Here is a 23,612-nt window from a genome sequence, read left to right as displayed (position 1 = left end):
GCCACTTGGATTAACACATTAACATAATGATACATTTGAGTCAATACAAAGACTTGCATAGAAGGTGAATCATCCCATGGAGTTTTATGAAAATTGAAAAGTATAGAGTAGCAGGGTTTCTTCCATGACTGTCACATTCAGGCTAATAAGTGCCAAGCTGGATCATGTCATTTAGTCAAAATTTTGTCTGAAATATTACATTTCAATAACCATGTCTGCAAGGAAAAAATCTCAAGTAGCTCTCAGAAGGGTTAGTCTATTATGGCCAAATTCAAGGATAAGCAGCACTGATGTATTTTTTCTTTGTTAGCTAAAATTGTTTATATCTAAACATACAGTATAGTTTATGTGATCATCCAGGTTCATATCTTGCATTTTCCAGGTTATGTGTAGATGTATGGAGTCTGACAATTGGTCAAAAATGGCTGATGTGTGTAATAATTCAGCAACACCCAGCTAGTTCCTTTCTCCCCCCCCACCATTGTCCATTTCACCCCTTCCTCTCCCTTCTTTGTTTCCTTGCTTTGTCCTAGTCTGTCCCCCCACTCATCTATCAGAGCAGTACCTACCTGATAGCCTGGGCAGAGTGCCCGTTGCATGTTATGCAGGCCATATGCCATCGAGTAGATGGCATTTATGACAAACCCCATCTTGGTGTCCTGTGCATACTGCTGCCGAAGCGACTCTCGCTCTGCAACAAAATGGGAGGGGAGAGGGGAGGTTGGTGGGTGAGGAAGGATGGATAAAAGAGGCAGGTATATCAGAGAAACCCTTAATTTCCCTTCTAGTTAAATGAAAATCAGTGTGCTTTTTTTTCCCCTCCTGACATCAAAGACCACTCTCATTCCTTTCTCATCGGACACCTCCCACCTCCACATCTCATTTCTGTCTGCCTCTTTCTGTGTCCTGTTCATTTGTATTTCACATCCCGTTTCATTAGAATACATGAGACATAACTTCCTTTGATGCAGCTCTCACACGCAGTTTTGCCTATGAATGGAGGGATTGAAAGGGAGAGAGAAAGATGGGGGGGTGACGAATACAAAGACATAAAGAGAGGGTGCACTCAGCCACAAGGGATATCTCCAGATAAACCTGAAAGCTGTGTTTAACCATAAGGTGCGTGTGCGTTCAGCAGGTCTGTTCTAATGTTATTTGCATTAATAGTGGCCATTATGAAAGCCTATAAAAATGCAGATTGTTAATGTAGCCTGTTATGTTGATGCAGCCTCTCTCCCTCTGTATCACAGATGGCTGTGGTCAACAGAAGTACAGTACAGCTGTAACTCAGAAACCCTTTGTCCACTGTCCTTGTTTGTGTTTTGCGTCTGTACTCACTGCCACAGGTGCGGTTGAATTTGTTGTTCTCCTGCGGGTGACCTTTAAGTCGACAGTGGAAACGATGCTGCCAGAACTCCGGAAACCAGGGGTTTCTGGGGTTGTTTTCAGGACGAAGTTTAAGGTAGTAATCATCAAACCATTTCACATCAGCCGACTGGAGCTTGATGGTAATGCCACCCGCTGCTTCCCTAACAAAACCATCTGTTACATCATACCGGTCGGCCCATCCATCACTGCAAGAAACACAAAGGGAGACAAAGCATTAACGTTAACTCCATCGATTTAACGTGAGAAATAAAAATACCTGCTCTGCTGTTTCACAATCAAATCAACATTTGCATAATATCCCCCGAATATGTAGTGAAATCATTTGATCATTGCAAAGTATTTATAATTATGCTGCACAAGACATTTAGAGAACTCATTTGGGCATTTGATGCTTTTCAGACGTCATTCCATCAAGATGGAGGTGGAAATATGTGGGAATTGTCTTTGTGATTTGTTTTTGTCTATTGTAACTGAAGGTTGAATAATGAGGGTGACTCAATGGAAGTTTTTACTGCTCGGTAAAATCCTGCCAGAAGCAAACGCTTACACCTTATCTGATCTCCATTACAGCTTTCAGAGTCCCTGTTTGTTTGAGAGAGCCTCTATTATAAAAGGAAGCCTCTGGCAGGTGTTTTGTCTGTGGACTTTTCATAGTGCCAGCACCTATAGGATTTAACACTAGTGGTTGAATTAAGAAAACTGAGTGAGTGAGTGAGTGAGTGAGTAAGTGAGTGAGTGTGTGGTGAACAGCTGACATGCCTCTTATTGGAGGAAATTACATTGTAAGGTTAACATGTGAAGCACAAGGGCACCAATATATTGCGGCTTTCACACCGGCGCTTTTCACTTTCTAGCTCCTCGCGAGAGCTTTTCTGGTTCAGCTCCCGTTTCCCTTTTCAGCTCCCGCTCTGTTCACACTGCCCAGAGCTGCCGCTGCTGCGTCATGACGTCACAGTTTACGTCGCTGATTTTCTCCCACAACAACAACGGGCCGGGGGACTGCGTCGGGTCGTGTTGCTTTTAATCATACGAAGCCAGATTAAATTAAATAACGACTTCTCCAACCTTATACTTTTCTCCAGAGTGCCGTGGTTCATTGTTTATTAATGTGTTTCAGCGGCATTTACCGACCGCTGCAGTGCTGGCTGCACTTCCACGGGAGTTTATTCTCCCGTTAGCTCCGGGTTAGCTCACACGGCTCTAAAGTATTCACTGTCTGACTGTCACACAAGCAGCTGATACATATCCCCAGTTCCCCTTAAGTGAATGTGTGTCAGTCTGAATTGACGCTGTTTGGCATCACAACGCTGTTATGAAAGTTTCTCTGGTATAACATGGGTGATGTTAGCATAGCAACCGAAGCTAAACTGACTACTTGCTAAGCCGTTTTCTACAGGCACATTTTACCGGCGTATTTTTCATTATGATTCTACTTCTGATAGTCGGACATGACAACCTGTACAGCCCATGTATCTCCACAATGATCAATAACAGCGAACGGATGGTCAAAGTAAGGTTTCCTGCACGCCTCGACGTAAGAGACGTAAGCGACGCCGCGTCATAGCTCCGAAGCTCCGAAGCTCTTGCCTCTGGACCAAGCCCCCAGGAAGTGCGCCGGACTCTGATGAAAATATTCGTGCTGGCCAAACGGCGGTACTACACTTCCTTTTGGTTGCCAGGCCCGGAAACACTTTTTCCCATTGACTTACATGGGGAAAGAGTGGTCTGTAAATCGTTGGATAATTTTTTTTAAACTAAATAAACTACCCAGTATGAACACTTGTATAGCCCTTATTAAAAACATTCGTTCCTCAAGTTGTAAAATGTGCTAATAACGTTATTCTGAGAGTTATTTCCCTCTGCATTATGAACGCGCATCTAACCCACGGGACCCGCGCCGCCCGGCACGTTCATGTTACGTGTTCAGCACTACATGAGTTTATCTTTACCCATGGATGCACAATAAGAACGGACCCATATCGCCTTACTGCCAGCCCACGGAGCTGTAATAATGGATATATTGCACATGTTTGCTGTAATTCATCATTTGTAAAATATTATACTACATGGGCTGTATGATTAAATCTTGTACCGTAAATGTTGTATTAAATAAAGTTAATATTACCGACGTAGATTAACGTCCCTGTAGCTTCTTATTGCACTAAGAAGCTTATTGCACTGTGTGTGTATGTGTGTATATATATATATATATATATATATATATATATATATATATACAGTGCAATAATTATTTCATGCTAAATGAAGCTCTGTTGCTTGGATATCACTAGATCCTGTTACAGCGTAATATAAAAGTACATAACGATTGATGTGTAAATTAGCATAATTACTAGCTACCCGCTAGCTGCTAACTGCAGCCTCGTTAATATCAAATCTATCATAACAAACATTACCATGCTGTCATGAACGTGCGGTGCTGTTACGTGTACGCAAATTGACGTGCTTGATGTGAACGAGCATTTTGGGGGGCATGGTTAAAGTTGCGCATGCGCTATGAGCGCACATACGGGTACTTCTCAGGCATGCCGGGTAATCTGTGACGTTTCGCTCTCTCAAAAGTTGGGCCATTTTATCATCATGCGCGAATGAGCAACTCTCATAGGAATGAATGAGGCCCCGCCTCCCACGCTGTATCCAGTTCTTATTATACATCCATGCTCTGGACCGACAATTTTTTGGAGCTGGAAGTGAACCGCATTCCGGAGCTATGACGCGCCGCCGCTGCGGTGTGAACAGGAAAAACCGGCGCTTTTCAGGCTCTAGCTCCCAGCAGGAGCTGGAAAAGCGCCGGTGTGAAAGGGGCTATGTCACTATAACAAATAAAGCCTATTTCTCTGTCACACACACACACACACACACATACATTTACTTTGTGAGTGCTCTAGTTTCCAGAGAAAGAAAGAAACAAAATGAATGAGGAACAGAAAGACAGGGGAAGAGAGTGAGAGAGACAGAAGCAGAAATACCTAATCAGGGAGAAATCCAATGAAAGGAGACACAGACAGGATGATTAGCTGGGAGGACATGTGGGAGGGAGCTCTTACATCATTATGGGCAAAGTCCAAAAGTAGTCATATTGCTGACAAATAGGCACACACATTACGCATCACGAATACACCAGCCTGGGTGCTGAGATGATCTAGGTCAAATGGAGTATTTTGGCTGCAGCTCAGCAGCCGTGCCCGTCAGACACCAGAGAAGCGAATATAACTACCTCCCAAAACACACACTGACAAACTGTGGAGATGTATCGCTGTCGTTTGCATTTTTTGGGGGGAGGGAAATGTGGGTTTACTGCTCCTCAAGGAAGCACAGATGGCAGTGAGTGTGTGTGTGTGTGTGTGTGTGTGTGTGTGTGTGTGTGTGTGTGTGTGTGTGTGTGTGTGTGTGTGTGTGTGTGTGTGTGTGTGTGTGTGTGTGTACGCGTAATAGGGATAGATAAAGAGAGGATGGGAAAGAAAGAGAACAAAGTGGGAGTGAGTGACAAATCTTCTGTCCTCCTTTCAAATATACTGCCAACTTTGCCTCAAGCAGGACAGTGATACAAAGCTCTTCGAGTAGAAGTCTTTCTTTCTTTCCTTCTTGCCTTCGTTCCTTCTGTCTCTCTTTCTCTGAGCCTCCAGAGAACAAAACTAATTTCCTCCTGCAGCAGGACTTCCAGCCGTAGCCTGATTGGAGACCAAGTGTGTGTGTGTGTGTGTGTGTGTGTGTGTGTGTGTGTGTGTGTGTGTGTGTGTGTGTGTGTGTGTGTGTGTGTGTGTGTGTGTGTGTGTGTGTGTGTGCAGCCTTCCATTTGTGTCTCTACCTTTTTATTTGTATTGATGTCGCTCTTCTCGTCACCCTCTGCCTCTAAGCAGTTGTCATAAATCATGGTGGAAGCATCTAGATGGCTATCCATTACAGGATAGATAACGCCTGTATGAAATGTGGGTGTGATGGTGTGGTGTCACATATTTGTTAAGTGGTAGCAGACTGGGATTTTGCAGTGGTTCTGTCAACAAAGCTTGTTGCCACAGATACGTGAGAAAACGCTACTTTATTGGACACAGACATATTAAGGAATGAGTTCAGTTATTTATTTAGTTAAAAACTCTAAGTGGTCAAAATATAATTCTAAAAGGAAAAAAGGTTGTGAAATTCCTCGAATATATGTTTTTTCATTATCTATTACTGTCTAATGTTACCTCTGTGAGCCTTTCAAAGTGACTGAATCACTTGTTGATTGGCTTGATAACTCCCACACATTTACAACCAGGACCCATTGCGATGAGTCATAATTAGACAATAGGGATTTTTCATGTGAAGAGGACGCAAGCTAAGAAGGTTTGGGGTTGGCCCTTTGGCTGTAGCATTAATAGTATTTCAATAACAGTTTGTTGAATTTGGCTCGTTGTCTTTCATTAAACTGTTTGAATTATTAGCACATCCAGGGTTTCCTATAATTACGTCAATGTGTCACAGAAGTCTTCAATGTTCAGACTAATTGAAGGACCTCCAGTAAATGATCTGTTTATTGAGAAAATTGAAAGGCAGGCTCTATAAAGAATAACTTAGATTGTTAACTTTTCACCACAGTTATGACCAGAGAGATTTAAATATGTTGGACTGGTAATAACCGGATAACAGAAACCCATGAGATAAAGCCATCTTCATGAAAAATAAGTCTTGTAGATTAGAAAAAAAATCCATAGGGCTTGAAATAGTTCCGACTTGTTTTAAACCTTTAGCGATACCTATTGCTGCTCAAACCATTGACTGTTTTTCAGGTCTGGTGTCATGCAGAGCGACAAAGTGCTATCACCACATGTCCTCATAATGGATCAATAGGTAGCTCCCCTGAGGGAAAAACAAACAGCATTTGATGTCTTTACTCGAGTAGGCTATTTGCTTCTGTGTTTAACAAAGTGTTGTATTGACGGAGACACAGCGGGTGGAAGAGTGAGAAACACAGTAGTGAGAGAAAAATGAAGAAATAAAAATCAAAGAGATTCATGAGTGAGGCAGTGAAAACAGATCCAAAAGTAAACAATCAATCATTAATCAGCACTTCCTCTGTTGATAGATTTCTTATTTTGTCTTACAGTTTTCTCTCCACATCCGTCTCTTTCAACCTCTCATTAACACATTCATGTCTCCCTTGAGCCCCTTCGCTCTTTTTTATACATCCATTCCTCCAACTCTGACATTCCACTGCATCCATCGACCAATATATTTATTCTCATTTCTTACTGTTTGTTTTCATGTTTGTTCCTTTGCAGACATTCACATACACAAATCTATGATAATCCAAACACATGCACAGTACGTTTATCTCTCTTGTGTTGCATTTATATTTTGTTGTTATGTACTTTCTTTTAACTATAATTATTTAGCTTTTCACCTGTTTGACAATTTCCCCAGCAGATCACACATGAAACTCATCAAAAGCAGAACGACAAGTGTGACATGCGAGCAACAAACACACACACAAAAACACCTGCAATAATCATCACCTGAAAGTCTAAATATATTTCTAGAAAGTTGTCACTAATTCAAATGAGCAAAGGTGACCTGGAATATATTCATATCTTACTGTCTGACCAAATGGCTTCACTCCCACTAAAAGATCCTGTCTGATCAAATATAAGTATTTAATCAGTCTTACTACCTAATGTTGCGTAAGCTCCCAGTACAAATCACGGACATCTCTGTCTAACACAAATAGAATAGGAAATCTGATTTGTATCACTTCACAATCAGCACTGTAACTCCCACACATGATGGACCAACACAAATAAACATCCACTTTATTTTGTAAACCACATCATTATTTTATAATTGAAACATGTTTATTGTTTGGCAACATGTAAATCAATAACTCTTCTCATGATCTCAGATTAGTTTCCTCGGGCGTAATTAAAGAAATTAAATGTTTTAAACAAAAATGTGATGACTGAAAAAGCAGGGAACACTGATACAGGAAATGTTTCTATTTGAACACCATGGTGTAGTGTTCTCATCTCGTTTGGTATCATTTGTCATAGTAGGCGGTGAGACACAGTAGGGGTTGAATGTTACCGTCTTTCAAAAAGCAAACTAGAATCTTGTTCTCGAGGCTGAACACAATGCTTGAGGTCTTTATTTCTGTAATTGTAAAACAAAATACTTTTACAGCAAGTAAAGTGTTTCAAACTAAAACCCTTTAGTATGAAACCCTAATGTTTTATCATGGAACACTTTATTTACAATTTGTTACGTTCTAGGCTAAAATATATATACTTTTACTTATTTTTTCCCATTTGTCAGTGTACTTGTTTTTTTGAACCTATATGATTTTATTTATGTTTATCTAAGTCTACTTGTGCTGCTGTTAGTTTACCTGTTGAAGGACAAATAAAGGATTTCTAATTGCTGATGATGTATGGAAAAACATGGTGAGCAGTCTTTCAGAGAATCCCAAAACTATGATTTAAGTAGATAACCTAAATGCAAATAACCTGCTCTTTAGAGGATATTAGTATCCTCTTAGGAGACTGGACTGTTCAATTCCAAAGCGTCAGTAAATCCTGGTGGGCAGATTTAAAAGGGATGAGAGGGGCTAATGTGATTGGCAGTGATTGACACAAGCCCAAAACGCAGTCACTGAAAAAGTATGAAAAATTAATTCCTCCCACCCAATTTTGAAGCCATGTTCCTCCAACCACAAAATGATCAAGTCAAGCCCTCTGTATAACTAGAAAGTGCATCAAAGATACACACAGATGTTCACTGATCGACATTTATAGTGTGCAAGTATGTAGGCGATGTTGCTGCTAGAAGATGGCTCTAGAGGAAGCCTCAGGCTCAATGTATACATTTTTAAGAGAGTGCAATGAGAGTTTGTTTGTGCATCTATGTGTGTGTAAGGGGGGGATGGCTGTCTCGGTGAGTGTGTGTCATCCAGGCTAATCAAACACTCATTCTATTTTTGATGAATACGACTATCATTAATAACATCCTCGTTCTATCTCTAGTACTCTCTGTCTGTCTCTCCACATGTCTAAGAGAGCAAGGCCGTTACCATGGTTTCCATCCCACACTCAACCTGCTGTCTGTACTTTGTGTCTCATTAGAGCACACTGGATTTTAAGAGTACACACACACACACACACACACACACACACACACACACACACACACACACACACACACACACACACACACACACACACACACACACACACACACACACACACACACACACACACACACACACACACACACACACACACACACACACACACACACACACACACACACACACACACACACACACACACACACACTTTTCTATTCACTATTCAATTAACTTCAGATGGCCTGTCTCTACCAATATTGGAAATGCTATTTGCATAATAGTACAGTATGCCAATATTGTAGGCCAATGCACTACCTTAAGCAGAACTTTACGAACCAATTCTACACACTGAGGCCTTAGGCCATTGCCTTTCCATTCTGTTCATTTAAAGTATAAATAGAAAGTGGAACTCATTTGCAAATGATTATTAATTTTCACTTCGTTCTTTCCTGGTGGTGAAATTTGCCCCAAGCCGAATGTTTTTTACTCTGAGTTCCAGCAAAAGTCAACCAGTGATTATTGATAACAGGAAAACTAAAAAGCACTCAAACATATATTTGATGCATCTTGAAACTCATTACTATATTATCTGATGTCTTCCCCTTGTTTAAGATTTGTAACAGTTGCAATTGAGTTCAACCAGCTATCATCACAACCAAACAAAGATGCAATACAAAGACGTGTCAGAGCTGAACAATAGATCACACTATCAATGACTTATGGGAGCAGTGCAAAGTAGAGGCAGAGCGCTGTGGTGAACATTATAAAATCTCTCTTTGTCTCTCAAAGAGATCAAGAAAGTTGCCTTAAGAATCAAAACGGATTTTGCTCTTAAGTTGCTTTTTTGACAAAGGACTGGATGAGTTTCCTGACAGTCTGCAGCTGAGAGGACAAGAAGTAACCCTGTGTGTTTCCGCTCAGACTGAGATCCCACTTCACCCGAAACTCAATTTCCGGGTAAATTGATAAAACTCTGATAATCTTCCCAATCATTCCTGTATGTCTCCGTTCAACAGTACTTAGATAAAATGCAAGAGTTCATTCAAGTTGGTAACATTTTTAACTCAAGCATTCATACCCTTGCTTCAGCTCCGTGCATCTACAGCAAATCTACTTCCATTTGCTCTGTCTGCTACCGTTAACCTTGGTTGCTTTGTAGAATGCAAATTTACAACAAGTACAAATTATGTTTTACCCTTTAGTTTTGTGAAACATGGCATGTACAATCTAAAACAGCCTTTAACATACACATGTTTAGACAGTATATTAACTAAACAATGGATTTCTTAAAGCTGTATACACGCATATCCAAAAAATAGGGCAGTTGACGAGCTGAAGGTGAGCAAACAGTGAAAGAAATATATAAATAGCTCGAATGTTCTTGTATTTATTGCAAGAAGGTGAACTTTCCAGCACAACTCTTCATTCTGAAATCTTTTAATTGATTTTACACATACTAGACCCCAAACATCAGCACAATGACAAAAACATAAACCAACTACACACCCACACTCACTTCTATTAACTCCAACGCAACCCTCACATACCCCATAACCCCTCCCACCGACATACTGAAAACAGATAGAAAGTACAATACAAATACAAATTATTATTATTATTAATTAAATAGATAAATTGAAAATTGAGAATTATTCGTGTATAAAAAGGAAAATAAATTAAAAAAAAGCATCTAGTTTTTATCCGGTTAAATGCTGGCCTTATTCAATGTAGGGCTTTCAGGTATTGGGGATTTAGGGATTTAGGATGTCCTTTAGCTAACATTTATGAAAAGGGCATTTCATTTAAAGGTGGCATTAAACGAATAGACTTGTAAAGCATGGTGATTTCTTTTTTAAGGAAAGTTGTGTGCTGCAAATTTTAGGGCTCCAAAAAGGGCAGTGAAAGGATCGGGATTAAGGTTCATACCATAAACTTTTCCAAGTGTGTTACATATTTGAAAACCGAAAAGCATTCACTTTTGGACAGGACCAGAACTAGCGGGCAAGTATTGAAATTATCACTGGTAAATGGATACGTTTTTTCCAAATTCAGCATTTGTATTTGAAAAAAAACAAAACGTTTTACTGCTTGAGACCATGCCTACACGCATAGAGGAAGATATGGTCTTGACGGCTGTCGGGTATTGGCACACCAATTTCCTCTTCCCAAATCTGTTTCAGATGGGCTGCCGTGTTAAGATGAAGGGAATCGATGGAGCCATATATTTTGGAGTCGGAGCATTCATGGAACTCGTATCTTTTATTAATCTTTAATCTCTATCTTTAGACGTACATTTCCCCTCTGTGGGACTAATCAAGGTATTCTGATTCTGATTCTCTTGTGTTTTAAGGCGATAAGAATCTACTTCTGCTCACAAGGTGATTTGGTTTATCATTGAAGAGTTTTAAAAAAGAAGGAAAAAACTGAATTTCTTTTCAAATAAAACATATAGAAAAACTCCCACTGTGATAATTAGGAGAAAAAGGTAAACATGGTAAAGGCCACAGTTAAAAGTATCAAAGCATGAGCCATGTGTTGTAAACAGAACAAAAACAAGAGCTCACTGGATTATTACATCGCCTACAGCTTAACAGGGCCAACCCTTTGGAGCATTTCATCTGAATTAAATTGATTTGATGATCTGTGAATGAACCACAGTGTTAAGGTATTCACAGCTTAAAATAAATGTTCATTTGCGTTATTGTTTCACTTTGACCTCAGTCGTGCTGTGCTTTGTCACAATACATGTTTGATGTGAGAGTGGAGGTATGCATTTCAATCCCAGCTTTGTTATATCAGGGTACATATTTGGATAGTCGTGTAATCACTGTTGTGGAGATTGGTTAGGCTGGGGAAGATAAGGCAAAATATTTGAATCTGATCTGAAGCTGTGCTGTCAATAGGTCAATTTAGTAATTAATGTCTGAGTTCAATAACATCGTGCCACCCGACCCCAACCCACCCACTCACTAGCTGCCATGGCAACCTGGCAGAGATTCTAGATGAGCATCTGCTGCTTACAAGGATACATACTGCACACGAACATACACAAACGCACCAGCAGTCCACCAACCTAACCTGACAACAATAATTACTCTGACAGACCACGCAGGTGGGGAAAGAGAACACGGGTCACTCACAGATAGACGTTTACAATCTGGCAAAGCAGGAACAATTCAAGAAAGAAAATGTAAGCTGCTACAGTACGGATGTCTTTGGACATCAAAAACCTAAGTGTTGGCAGCACAACAGCTGCACATACATAATCTCTGCTGTCAAAATTCTAACTAGGAACAACAAACAAACAGTCGTCCCACAAAAGAAAGTGTGTATTTGGTGGTTTAATGCATTAAAAATGCATCTTTCATAAGTAGATGAAGGCTCCCTGAACACAACAACATACTGTAGCAACAACTGTCCATTTGTGTCATCACAAAGTCATCTGCAGCAGACTATTATGCAAAACACTAGTAGGGTGTGCTTTTTGCTAATCCTATGCAGTCTCAATTTATAAAGGCAAGCACTCACTAGTTGGGATATAAGAGTTACCTCATTCAGCCCCTCCCCTCTGATGGATGGTAAAAAGGAGCATCAGTGCCCTGGATTTTCATGATGTAGTGGGTTGTTTCTCCCAGAGGAAATTTAGGCTAAGACACCTCACAAAGTTGCATGTTATGATGCAATAATGCATGTTATATTTTTTAAGTCTCTATGAATAATGGCTTTTGGATTTAGAAAGCAAATCCAATAACAATTTTGGCTACTTGGCACACCTTGTTAAAGTCATGCTTTATGTTTTTCATTGTCTATGAAGCGTGAATCACATGAGTGACAGAGAGGCAAAGCCAAATGCAATTATCCATCAACGTATGGGTGGCTTTTTAGTGAGGCTTTAGGAAAAATCTGATCTTTTGCAAGATGTAATTTGAACAGAAAATGCCTGCCAGACTTCAACCAGAACACCTCATCTTTAAACATCCTCAGCCTAACGGAGGTCAAAGTTCCCAATGACAACAGCAAAACTAATTTAGCCAAATGTCAGGACGGTGTGTGTGTGTGTGTGTGTGTGTGTGTCTTTGAGTGAGATGGATGCAGGGCCTGTGTCCGTGTGTGTACCCAACTGTGTAATTATGTGAGTGATCGGACCACTTTACACGCCCCATCATTCAATAACACGCACACACACACACGGCAGAACAGCCCACGCCTGCTTACCTTGGCAGCAGGTTCACTTTTACTCATCTATCCATGCCACACTTCATTACCCTCAGTCTCTATTTTTTCTGACAGTCTCTCACCTCTCATCTCTTTCCGGTTTCTCCCCACGTCGGGATCCTCTTTTTTTCCTTCTCTCCAAATGTCTTCCACTTCATACCTCTCTCTTTATCTATTTCTCTCACGCTTATTTCCTCTTTTATATATTGCTGCCCTAAGGTCTTGTCGCTGTGCATTCTCAATCTATTCATTACTTGCTTTCTGTTCCATCCTTTCATTTAAAGGTTCCTTGAACTTGCTATTTATTTTCCAGACCATTTCTTAATCTTACACAGAACCATAACTGCATTGGAAAATCGTCACTAAAATTTAGAAACCCAAATGCCTGGGAGAAATAGGAATGGCTTAATGTCACACACAGATACACAAACACATGCAAAAGATTCATATCTTTAAAGGATGTGGAATGTTTCAACAAAATAAGCATTTCATGTATAAATCACAACTGTACATTTGCATTTCAACCTTACTGTCACAGCATTACTATGAAAATATTTTATTTTCCTCACACAGTTTCAATCTTGACCCTAATGTTGACACTTTCAATAGCCTCGAAGTGACCCTTTTCCAAATTATAGTTCAACAAAAAGCCTTTTAAACCTTAGATATGGCTTTACTGGCTCAGTTGTCTGTGTAGAGAAGTCACACAGATAGACGTACACACTCTTTGCTTCTTCTAACTCTTCATTCACACACTCTCTGTCCAGGCTAGTTCAAGCATAGAGTGTATTTCAGATCTTGGCAACCTTGCTGATGTCCCCTGGGCTTCAGAAACAGACTGATTTGATATGGGGGACAGAATCAAAACTGTCGAGGCAGTATAGAGGGAGAATTTAAAGCAAAGAAAGTTACCAAGACACCAAAATATTCAATAAAGACTGACTGTGAGAAGGGCAGGTAGACGTAACATACAGTAGAAAAACTGGATTTACAGAGCCTTATCTGAATTACTGTTGTCCCCCTTTTTCTACTACATGCGCAAATCAAAAAGCGGTGGTCAGACAATCTATTCATATCCTTTTTTATTCTGTACTGACACATTGACACGAACTATAGCTCAGAGAAGGTTACTTGGAGAGGGAGGGATGAGGAGACAGAATAAGTCGTGACAGAAACAGACAAAGTCTTTTCCCCAATGAAGATAAATGATATTTATTTCCCAGCTCCATCTTTAGCATGCCAACATCAACAATGTGTATTGACCTTCAGGGCCTGTTCAAACTCACTCTCACTTGTTGGACTGAATGTCCTTTTTATCAATTTTTTAAAGCAATTGAGAAGTATTTCATTGTAACAGAAGTTGTTGGAAGACGTTAATGTTAAGTCCATATGATCACATGCCGTTGTGGAGGCAAAACATTGGCAAATATCCAATTCAATTTGTTTTCATTACTGCACAAATCCACTTGGAATCAATGTAAGTGTGGGGTAGAGTAAGGTAGAAGGAGGCAGGGTTAGAAGGCCAGTTAAAAATAGTAATTAGCCATGGCTTCGACAAATACAGATTCTAAAAAGGAAAGAGAAAGAGGGTAAAACAAGCACTGATGTCTCTAAGAGGAAGGAAAATATCTGTATTACACTTTCTTCCAAAAGTCATATCACAATGTCTCTACCTACTGAATAATTGGAAACAATGTATGCCTCATGTGCAAAAAGCATGGCATTGGTCTCTTATTCATATACAAAGTTTGCAGTTAAGTGAAACACTTTAAATTAATGACTTTGTTGACACTTAAATCAAGGAAAGCTTAGATTTGCATTTGTAAAGCGGATGATGAGCACTTTAAAATGTCAATGCTAACATCCCACCTCCACAAAAACAGATACATATGTAATGTTAAAAGCACATTTAATAGTCTTCTTTGAAATATAAATAATCATGTGATTACAATAAATTGGCGTTTGCTTTGTATTTCTATTCACTGTATATTACAGTATAACAGGAATGTGTTGTAGAGGGCATGAACACTTACTGTAAAGTGGACCTTGCATTTCCATTTGTATATTGGCAGAGCTTTGTTCTACTGTAAGCTTAACATACAGCTTGAATTTAATTTAAGTTGTGAGTGACTGACTGTGATGCATGGTAAATGAGAACAAAAACCAATTGTCCATTTGTATTTTCCCTCTATCAACAGAGGTACTATTGGATGAAATAAAAAAGCAGTGACATGAGGTGGAATAGAGAGGGAGATGAGTGAAAATAACTTTAGGTGGGGAGGTAGAGAATGAGATAGGAGTGTGTACAAGGAAAGAAAGATGGATGAGTGCAGATAACAGACATTATTCGACTCCAGCTGGGGTCTTTGTCTGGGCGCAGCTAACCGTGACACACACACACAAGTATATTTAGAAGACACACAAATACATTCTCATACATTGGTTCAGCAACAAATCTTATCTGTTGAATAGTGTGCATGTGTGTGAGTATGGGAGTGAAATGAAAAGTATGTTTTGACTTGTCTCTCATATGGACAACAAATATAGTTCAACATTTAAATTAAAACATTGAAAGCAGTGAGGATGACAATTATCTGTCTCTTAAGCCCCACATTCAACAGCAGGTTAAATACAAATAACTGAATTAGGTTTCTACTTTAGAAACTAGTCTTGTTCTCTCTCGAGGCCAAAGAGAAACTTGTTGCTGCAACATTTATGTCGGTGCTGGACCATGGTGATGTGGTTTATGTTAATGCATCTTCTACAGGCATTGAGGTTCATTACAAACCAAAGCAAAACCCTTCATCACCATTGCTGCTTGTATGCTTGGATTAGATGGTCTGCTCTGACCACCCGTAGACAAAAGCTTTGGCACACCCATAGGCTTTTCTTGGTGCACCCCTAGATTCCACCGGGTCCGTCTGCGGCGCGGTTTTGGTCCGACCTCCTCCAGCGTCATAACCTACCGGGCGCGTTTCAGAAGCGGAGCGTCGTGCGTGCAGGCTCGCAGTTTGTTGATTTGGGCTTATTTCCTGGACATTTGTACTTCTACAGTAGTTAAATGGTTTATTTTTGTGTCTGTTTAAATTGTGTTTATTGTTGTTATTTCCTATTTTGTTGTGTTGTAGACTACAGACACAGTTAATAATAATTGTAATAGTCCAGTTATAAACGACATGAATCAAAGATGTGTTGCTGTATTTTAGTGGTAAAAAAATATGCATTTATCATCATAATTATTCTATATATATATAATTAATAAATCACTGACCACAAGTTTAATAAACGTTTTAATTATTACAATTTCACCCAAAACAACATTTTAAACAAGAACATCAAATGTACAACAATTCATTAATTCATTCAATCAATTCATTTCATACATTCATTAACTTTAAAACATTAATATTCACCTTCCACTCCACAAACTCCAGCGACTAAACACCAGGCCTTGTCCTTTCTGATGTTGTCCTTGTAAAAATGATGGGTTATGTCGTATAAAATCGTTTGTTTTTCCACTTCCATGATGAAAAGCTTGTCGTCCATTGTGCGTGTCGTAGTGAAGGTGTAGTGATGTGAAGGGGGGTCTGCAAAATTACTTTATTTGGGGGGATGGGCCTGGGCCGGATGCTCTGAACGTTCCACTTCCTGCCTGCCCGGCGCGACGCAACGGCCTCTATTTTTAGAGGAGCCCTGCGCCGACACGCTTCTGGGACGCTTCTGGGACGCTTCTAGCCGCGTGTGGTGAAATAGCACCCATTGACTAGAGTGGCCGCGATCGTTGCGAACGCCGCGGCGCAGCCGTAACGCGGCCGTAACGTAATCGGCTTTGTTCTGAGGACTGGTTTCCGCTAACTGTCCCTAAAGGCCCTGACACACCAGGCAGTCACCAGAGAACTCGCCGACACCGACAGTTCCATCGACGAGTTCTCCTGCGTATTGGCCGTGTGTCGCACTGGAAATCACCGCAAAGACTTCAGCCGAGCACGTACGAACTGCGCATGCGTGAGTGGCAATAACTCTCCTTACCAGCAGGCGGCGGTAGTGTGTATTCGTCATTCAAAATAGGCAACAACCGGAAGACAGAGAAGAAGAACAGACTGATATACACAAACAAATAGCATGTGCGTTCCATTTTCACTCTCGTCCATCGAAAACATGTTTTAGAATATAAAAATACATGCATGATGAAATGAGCACATAAAGTGCAGACATACTATAAAATCACAGTTAATAGACCTGCATCTGATGATCGCAGTGTTCTGGCGGGTGTGTAGTTTATTGAGTCAGCAATGTAATAATGGCCACTTCTTGCTAAATTTACGATGAGATGATAAACCGGACTTGACCAAACAAATCACGGAGCTCTCAGCAGAGGACAGCCGGGGACGCTCCCCGCCGATATCAGAGATGTCCCTGCTATGTGTGGGAGGTAAGAGAGGACATTTAAGGGCTATGTTTGATGTCTTTAAGTATCACCTGCTGGTGTTTAGCTGCTGTCTTGTGCCTTAAATCGTTTGTTTACGTCCCTCACTTCCGTTTCGCTTCTCATTTGCTAGCTGAACAGCTGATCAGAGTGGTTTCTTGGCCCGATAGCTTGTGTCCGACACCCGGCCGATTGTCGACCGTGAAAGGCCAAATAAGGCGTGTCACGGCCGAGGGTTCGGGACACACCAAATTGACTTTGGGCGACAAGGAACCCGTTTTCGCCCAACAACGCAAGACGGCCGATATCGGCCTGGTGTGTAGGGGCCTTAAAACAACATTGAGCTGGGGAAAAGGGCATTCAGTAGCGCTGCTCCATTTGCTTGGAACCAGGTGCAACATGAACTGAAACTCAGGGAGCTGGTCTCTCTAAACAATTTTAAAGTACTTCTTAATGACCGAGAAGCAGACAACTCTGTCTGTAGATGCTTTTTATGGTGATGATCTGATTGTGACCATTATGTTCTCAGTTTTTGTTTTTCAATATGTGTCTTTAACTGTGCTGCTTCCCATCTTGGCCAGGAATCTCCTGAAAAATAGATTTTTGTTATCCCAATGAGACCTTCCTGGTTAAATAAAGGTTGAATAAAAAAAGTAAAATAAAATGGCAAAAAGGAACGAAACAGCAAGCAGCAGACTCTGAAGAGCGTGAGAAAAACACCCGGAGTGGAGAGGTTCAAGTCAACTAAATCCACAGAGATAAGACAGGATTGAGAGAGACAAGAGAGTGAGGACGAAGTGGCACATATATCATCTCTAGGGGCGGAGATACAATGACTGACAGAAGGGTGGATCAAACGGAAGAAGGCAGTGTTTTGTATCTGTGTTTCTTTGCAAGGTGGAGAAAAACAGAGAGAGTGGAGAGAGAGAGAGAGAGAAACACAAGGCAAGAGAAATGGAGGAATAATGTCAGTGGGTGGAGAGTTATAGAGAGATAGAAGCTGTATATTCTGCCTCTTCCTCCCAGTCTGGCCTCATCACTTTTTATTGCTCCACACATAAAAGTGTCATCTCTCATATTCAGCACAGCGGACAATGTAATATCACCTTCTCAGGTATTATACCACCAATGTAACATTACTCTCTCCCTCTGCCTCTTATTTCTGCTTCATCTTTATCACCACGGTGGCCTTTTGGTTTCTCGCTCCCTGATCCTCTTTACGTCTCTGCTTTTCCAACCTGCTCTACATCATCTTACTTTCCTCTCAGCACTCCTCCAATTTCTCAGTTTCTGCATCCTAAGACCACTGTGCCAGAGCCAAGTCGTTTAACTGACTTCAAAGGCAACGTCCGGGACCAGACTGAGAGGTGAGAGTCGAAGTTAAGCTGTGTCGTTATTTGGCATAGACATTTCCATTCACAGTGTAAATTATGCCTAGTCAGGACACAAGGAATGATTACAGCGACCAGTTATGAACCTACGCTAATATGACACACAACCAAAAATCATAACTATAGTTGAACATATTATAAATACTATAAAAATGTTTATATGGCATTAACACTATTCAAATATTAAACCAATACAAACTATATACTGCTGAAATTCATCTTCCATCACTGAAAAGACTGAGAATCCACCGGTTTCAACTAAACTTGGATAAAAAATTCAAAAAAAGAACTTAATTTAAGAAATTAAGAAAGATTAATAATGATAAATGCTCTACTTATGGTTTGGTCTATTTCAAACCAGCGCACCAGGCTTATTCAATGCAATTGCAGGTTTCTTGCTTTCCTGAGTTTATCAACATTGGTTGATTGCACTTGTAAGTCACTTTGGACCAAAGCAGCAGCTAAATTAGATGAACCGCAACAGGCCATCACAGGCCATGGACATTTAAGACAACAATCTCCAATGCCAAGTATATTATTACCACACACTCTTCTCTTCACTCATGCACACACACAGCCATTAATGGACAATCTTGTGTAACCCTAATGACGGACCGGCTGGGCTACACACACACACACGCGCACACGCACGCACGCACGCACGCAGTCTGTTTGACAGCAGAGATTAGCGAGGAGAGGTGCAGATAATGCCCGGTAACGAGACATCCAGCTTATCGCCCACAGAATCGTGAGAGTGTATGTGTCGAAGGAAAAAAAGAGAGATAACTAGACAGATCTACAGTAAATTAGCTGCATGTTCTTTTGGATTTTAATGACATTCACACATCTCATTGGTACCAAATATATCTCAAGCAGCACTCTACTCTTTTTCTCCCACTCCTATACCCTTCCGGCGTTTGTATGTGGCTTATTTGCATTAAAAAAGGGAATAAATGATTGAGACAACTTATATGATACATAATTATGTATATATAATATTGATTGATTGATGAATAAATAGCTAATGAATCAGATGCAACATACTAGATACATTTTTTTTAGTAGGGATATATTACATATAATAATAATATACATCATACATCTGTGTACAAACACATGAATTTACAAGGGTATCGTTAGACATGGGTTTTTACTGTAATGGCAGGTAAAGATATAATGTACAGATTTAGTGGTTTTGTTTGCCTTTTCACCCACAGCACTGATTCACTTCTCACAGCTTTAAACCGCATTAGTTGGGTATTCTTTCAGCACTGGGAAATATCATTCTTTAATCTGTTTATACTCTGAGCGTATAGAGGATAGTAAAAAATGCTGCTTGTCCTCTGTGTGTCCTAATCAACACAGTTAATGTTAGTACACTCTGCTGTCTGGGGAGCAATGTATTTTCTGTGGAAATCAATCTCTTTGGCCACAGTGTGTCTCTGGTGTTAGCGCATGCTCAATAATTTGGTTTGCTTAAACTCATCAATGTCAGCAATGGATTTTCCCACATAAAAGCTTTATGCTGCATTGGTAAGAAACTGTATTACTTTAGAAATGTTATTGTTAGTATTTTTTATTAGCAACACATTTTAATAGCTTTTCTCTGGAGGCAATGTTTGTCGACGGATTTTCTGATACACCTTTGCTTTCATTTTTGTTTGTATTTATTGACAATCTCCCGACCCTTTTTTTTTTACTTGTGTTTTTCAGTATTTCTGATTTTTGGCTATAGTGTTAGCGAGGAAAGAAACAGGATAATCAGGTGAGAGAGGGGGGGGGGGGGGGGGGGGGGGGGGGGGGGAGCATGCAGCTGTAGGAGCCCAGCAGGGATCAAACCCAGGGCACTGCAGCAGGGACTCTGCAGGAGTGACACACGGTGAACGCTCTCTACCAGGTGAGGGTTTGCTGCACTCCTTGTGCTTTTGAGATAGTATTGAATCTGCATTTACAGGATGTTTTATTTACAAGTCCCCAAATTGGATTCATTTATATACAGTAAATGTTTAATAATGTCTGGCACAGACTATATTCGGATCTCGTTTAACCTCACAATTGGTTAATACTGTCCTAAAGAACTCAAAGACTTTCCCCGGACTCTAGATGGAAGCAATTGTAGTAACAGAATAGTGTGTCAAATTATTAATGTGTCTACATTTAAAAATCAGCTTAAGCTTTCAATCGGTGACCTTAATAACCCAATGGATATCCATGTAATATTGGGAAATGTCCTCAATGATAGTAACGGGACACAGATGGAGGCATGTGTACGGTGCAAAAATTAAACATCCTGATCTCTCCCATGCAAACTTTCTCTCCATCACACACATTCTCACTCCATCTCTGTCTTTCTATAATTTTCTTGTTCTCTGTCTCCTGTGTTGCTATAGTAACAAGCTGTGCGGGGGCTGTGATGCGGCGCACATCACACCCGTCTCACTGAGCTCACCGGAAGAGAGGGAAAGTGAGGGAGACCGAGACAAATGGGTGACAGCGTTTTGTATATGTGCTTGCCGGAGTCGGGGGAGGACATCCTAAACTGCTAACTTCATCCAGTCGAAGCAGTGTGTACATGTTGACACAAACACATTCAGGATAAATAGCTGCTAAACAAATAGATTTAATGGCGTGCAGATATTTAAAATGACATATGCAATACTTAAGTATCCATGTCATCAGTTTGAAATCATTGCAAAGGTAATTAACAGTGAAATTTCCCTGCATAACGTATATAGCTCATTAGTTCTGTCTCATTATTAAAGGTGGATTACCCTGATTAACCTTATCTTGATCAACATATTCACCAAAGACTAAGCTGTCAGGATGTTATGAGCTAAGTAGATACTGTGGAATGACATATTAGTACATTTTGAGAGTGAGGGTAATAAATAAAAGCTACCATGTTTTAATGTATGTATGAAATTGCATCCCGTATGATCCATTGACCCAGAAAATTCACCATTGTTTTTGCACATTTAAAAAATGCACTACAGGAATGAACTACTGTTACCGTCTTTGTTGTTGCTTCATTTGTCATGTTTCTCCATGTATAGCATAATGTGCTGCCCAGTTTTGCATTATCCTTGATTACTTGAAATAAAGCCTAAACTGTGGATCACTTGGGAACATTAACTGTCCATTAAAAGCAATTATGTGGCTCATCAAAACAGAACCGAGGGTACATATAGCCAAATGGCCCTAGACTTCTTTTCCAACCTATTGTGAATGACATCCTCAGCAGACACAAGACACACTGCAGTAGATCAATCGAACAGAAACAGGAGTAGAACAATCAGTCAACCAAGTTTCTGATAGAAAAATCGAACTTGCACACCAAGGATACAGTCATTGACATATCATCCATTCAGTTGCGCAGAAACTTTCCTGAGGGGAATTGAATTGGTAGGCTATGAACCTCTGTTTCACCTCCCCCACTTCTTTCTGCCTCTGAAATCCCATCTCATGGGTAAAATAAAGGTTTAGCCACCTTGCATTGCTGACTACATATCCAGAAAGTATATGTCATCGTTGCATGCTAAAAAAGAGGGGGACCTAAAAGGCTAATAAGCTTTTGGATGTTAAGTCTATCATCAAGGTATAAAGAAGGAAGCTGCTGGGAAGTAGGCTAACACCATTTCATGACAATCTAGGAGCCTTTACAGACATTTTGTATCAAATCTGTTGTTAAATGTGTTCAGTTTGCTCTGTATGTTCTATCAAATGCGTCTTTTGGTAGCCAATTTCACAAATCCTATACAATGGGGGACAAGCTACTTAGATACAGAGTGATTCTGTATGTTGTGTTTGTGTTTGTTTGGACAGACACTAGGACTGAGCTTCCTGAGTGCCTACGTGCTTGATGTTCTGCCAGACATTCACCTTTCCACTTTTTCACTGCATGTCTCTGTTCATTGTGAACTGAACAATGAATCATCCCAAGCCAGTACATCTCAGTATATTTTCAAGCCAGCCAAGGCAACCCATTTTCTGTTAATATTTCATTTAATTTGACGACCCACTTCTTGCTGTGACCCATTAACACATTAGGCAACAGAACAAATCGTCTGATGTGATGAATAGATAAAAGCATATTTTTTATCACACCAGGAAGAGGTGACTTTTAAAAACTGAATTTTAAGAGCAAGGAGAATAGTTATTGAAATACTCGTGATTAGTTGCATTCTTTCTCTCGGCATGGGTCATGCAATCCTGTTTCTCCATTGCTCTCATGCTGCTAATACAAAAACAGTAAAACTATTTTTAAAATAAAGTATCTGACAGAGCACTTGAAAGCATACATTTTTCCATATTCACATCCTTTGTTCCACTAGGGCTCCGCTTTTGGACGGATCAGAGTTCATATTTCTCTTAATTATCTTTGACTGGTTCAGAGTCAGAGCTAAAGAGGGTCAATTCATTTCCTGTATAGGTATAGCGGAGAGGGCAGGGCAATTATTTACAGATAGCCTTTTACTCCTGTGATGGATGGCAAGTAAATGTATTACACAGAAGAGAGAAATAGATTGAAAAGCTGCTGCTGATCATAGCAATAAAGTGGGGAGACAGAGTCAAGTGTGGAAATGGAAACAGTCGGAGGGAATACAGAGTACTGAGAGCAAACATCAGAGGTCATTTGTGACCTTGTGAGAACTTTGTTGTCAGTGTTCATTCATTTATGTCTACTATCTTTAAAAAAAATACAAGTAAACTACTGTTACACTTACATTAGTGCATCTCAAAAATGTGAAGAAAACAACAATAAGGGAACCCTATATATTCCTGTGTGGATTACTATGACAACGACTATTAAAAGGATTTTTTTTTTGGTGTGTGTGGATGTGTATTTGAGTATGCTGAGCCATTAGGCTGACGTAACGGTCGGATTAATCCCGCAGTGTACATCTCAAAAATACGCATGAAACCGCAAACACAGATTCATAAGCATACAAACTTAAACAAGGACGGATATATACATTTACTTTGGTAACCTTATTTCTACCTCCCTTTACTACCATCACCATCCTTCTGCCTCTTATGTCTGTCTGTTTGTCTCCCCCTCCTCTAATTCCCTGCA

General features: G+C 40.2%; 1 protein-coding gene across 1 annotated transcript in view; it reads right to left on the bottom strand.

Moving 5' to 3' along the window:
- Nucleotides 1-23,612, bottom strand: part of grm5b (glutamate receptor, metabotropic 5b) — a 65,327-nt gene that overhangs the window by 12,519 nt on the left and 29,196 nt on the right. Inside the window, 2 exon segments of the mRNA XM_034115340.1 lie at nt 570-691; nt 1,339-1,574. Of these exon segments, the coding sequence (XP_033971231.1) occupies nt 570-691; nt 1,339-1,574 (358 nt within the window).

This window comes from Trematomus bernacchii, unplaced genomic scaffold, assembly GCF_902827165.1.
Source record: "Trematomus bernacchii unplaced genomic scaffold, fTreBer1.1, whole genome shotgun sequence".
NCBI lineage: Eukaryota > Metazoa > Chordata > Actinopteri > Perciformes > Nototheniidae > Trematomus > Trematomus bernacchii.
The sequence above is the reverse complement of the archived record's forward strand: the minus strand, read 5'-3'. Positions and strand labels throughout refer to the sequence as shown.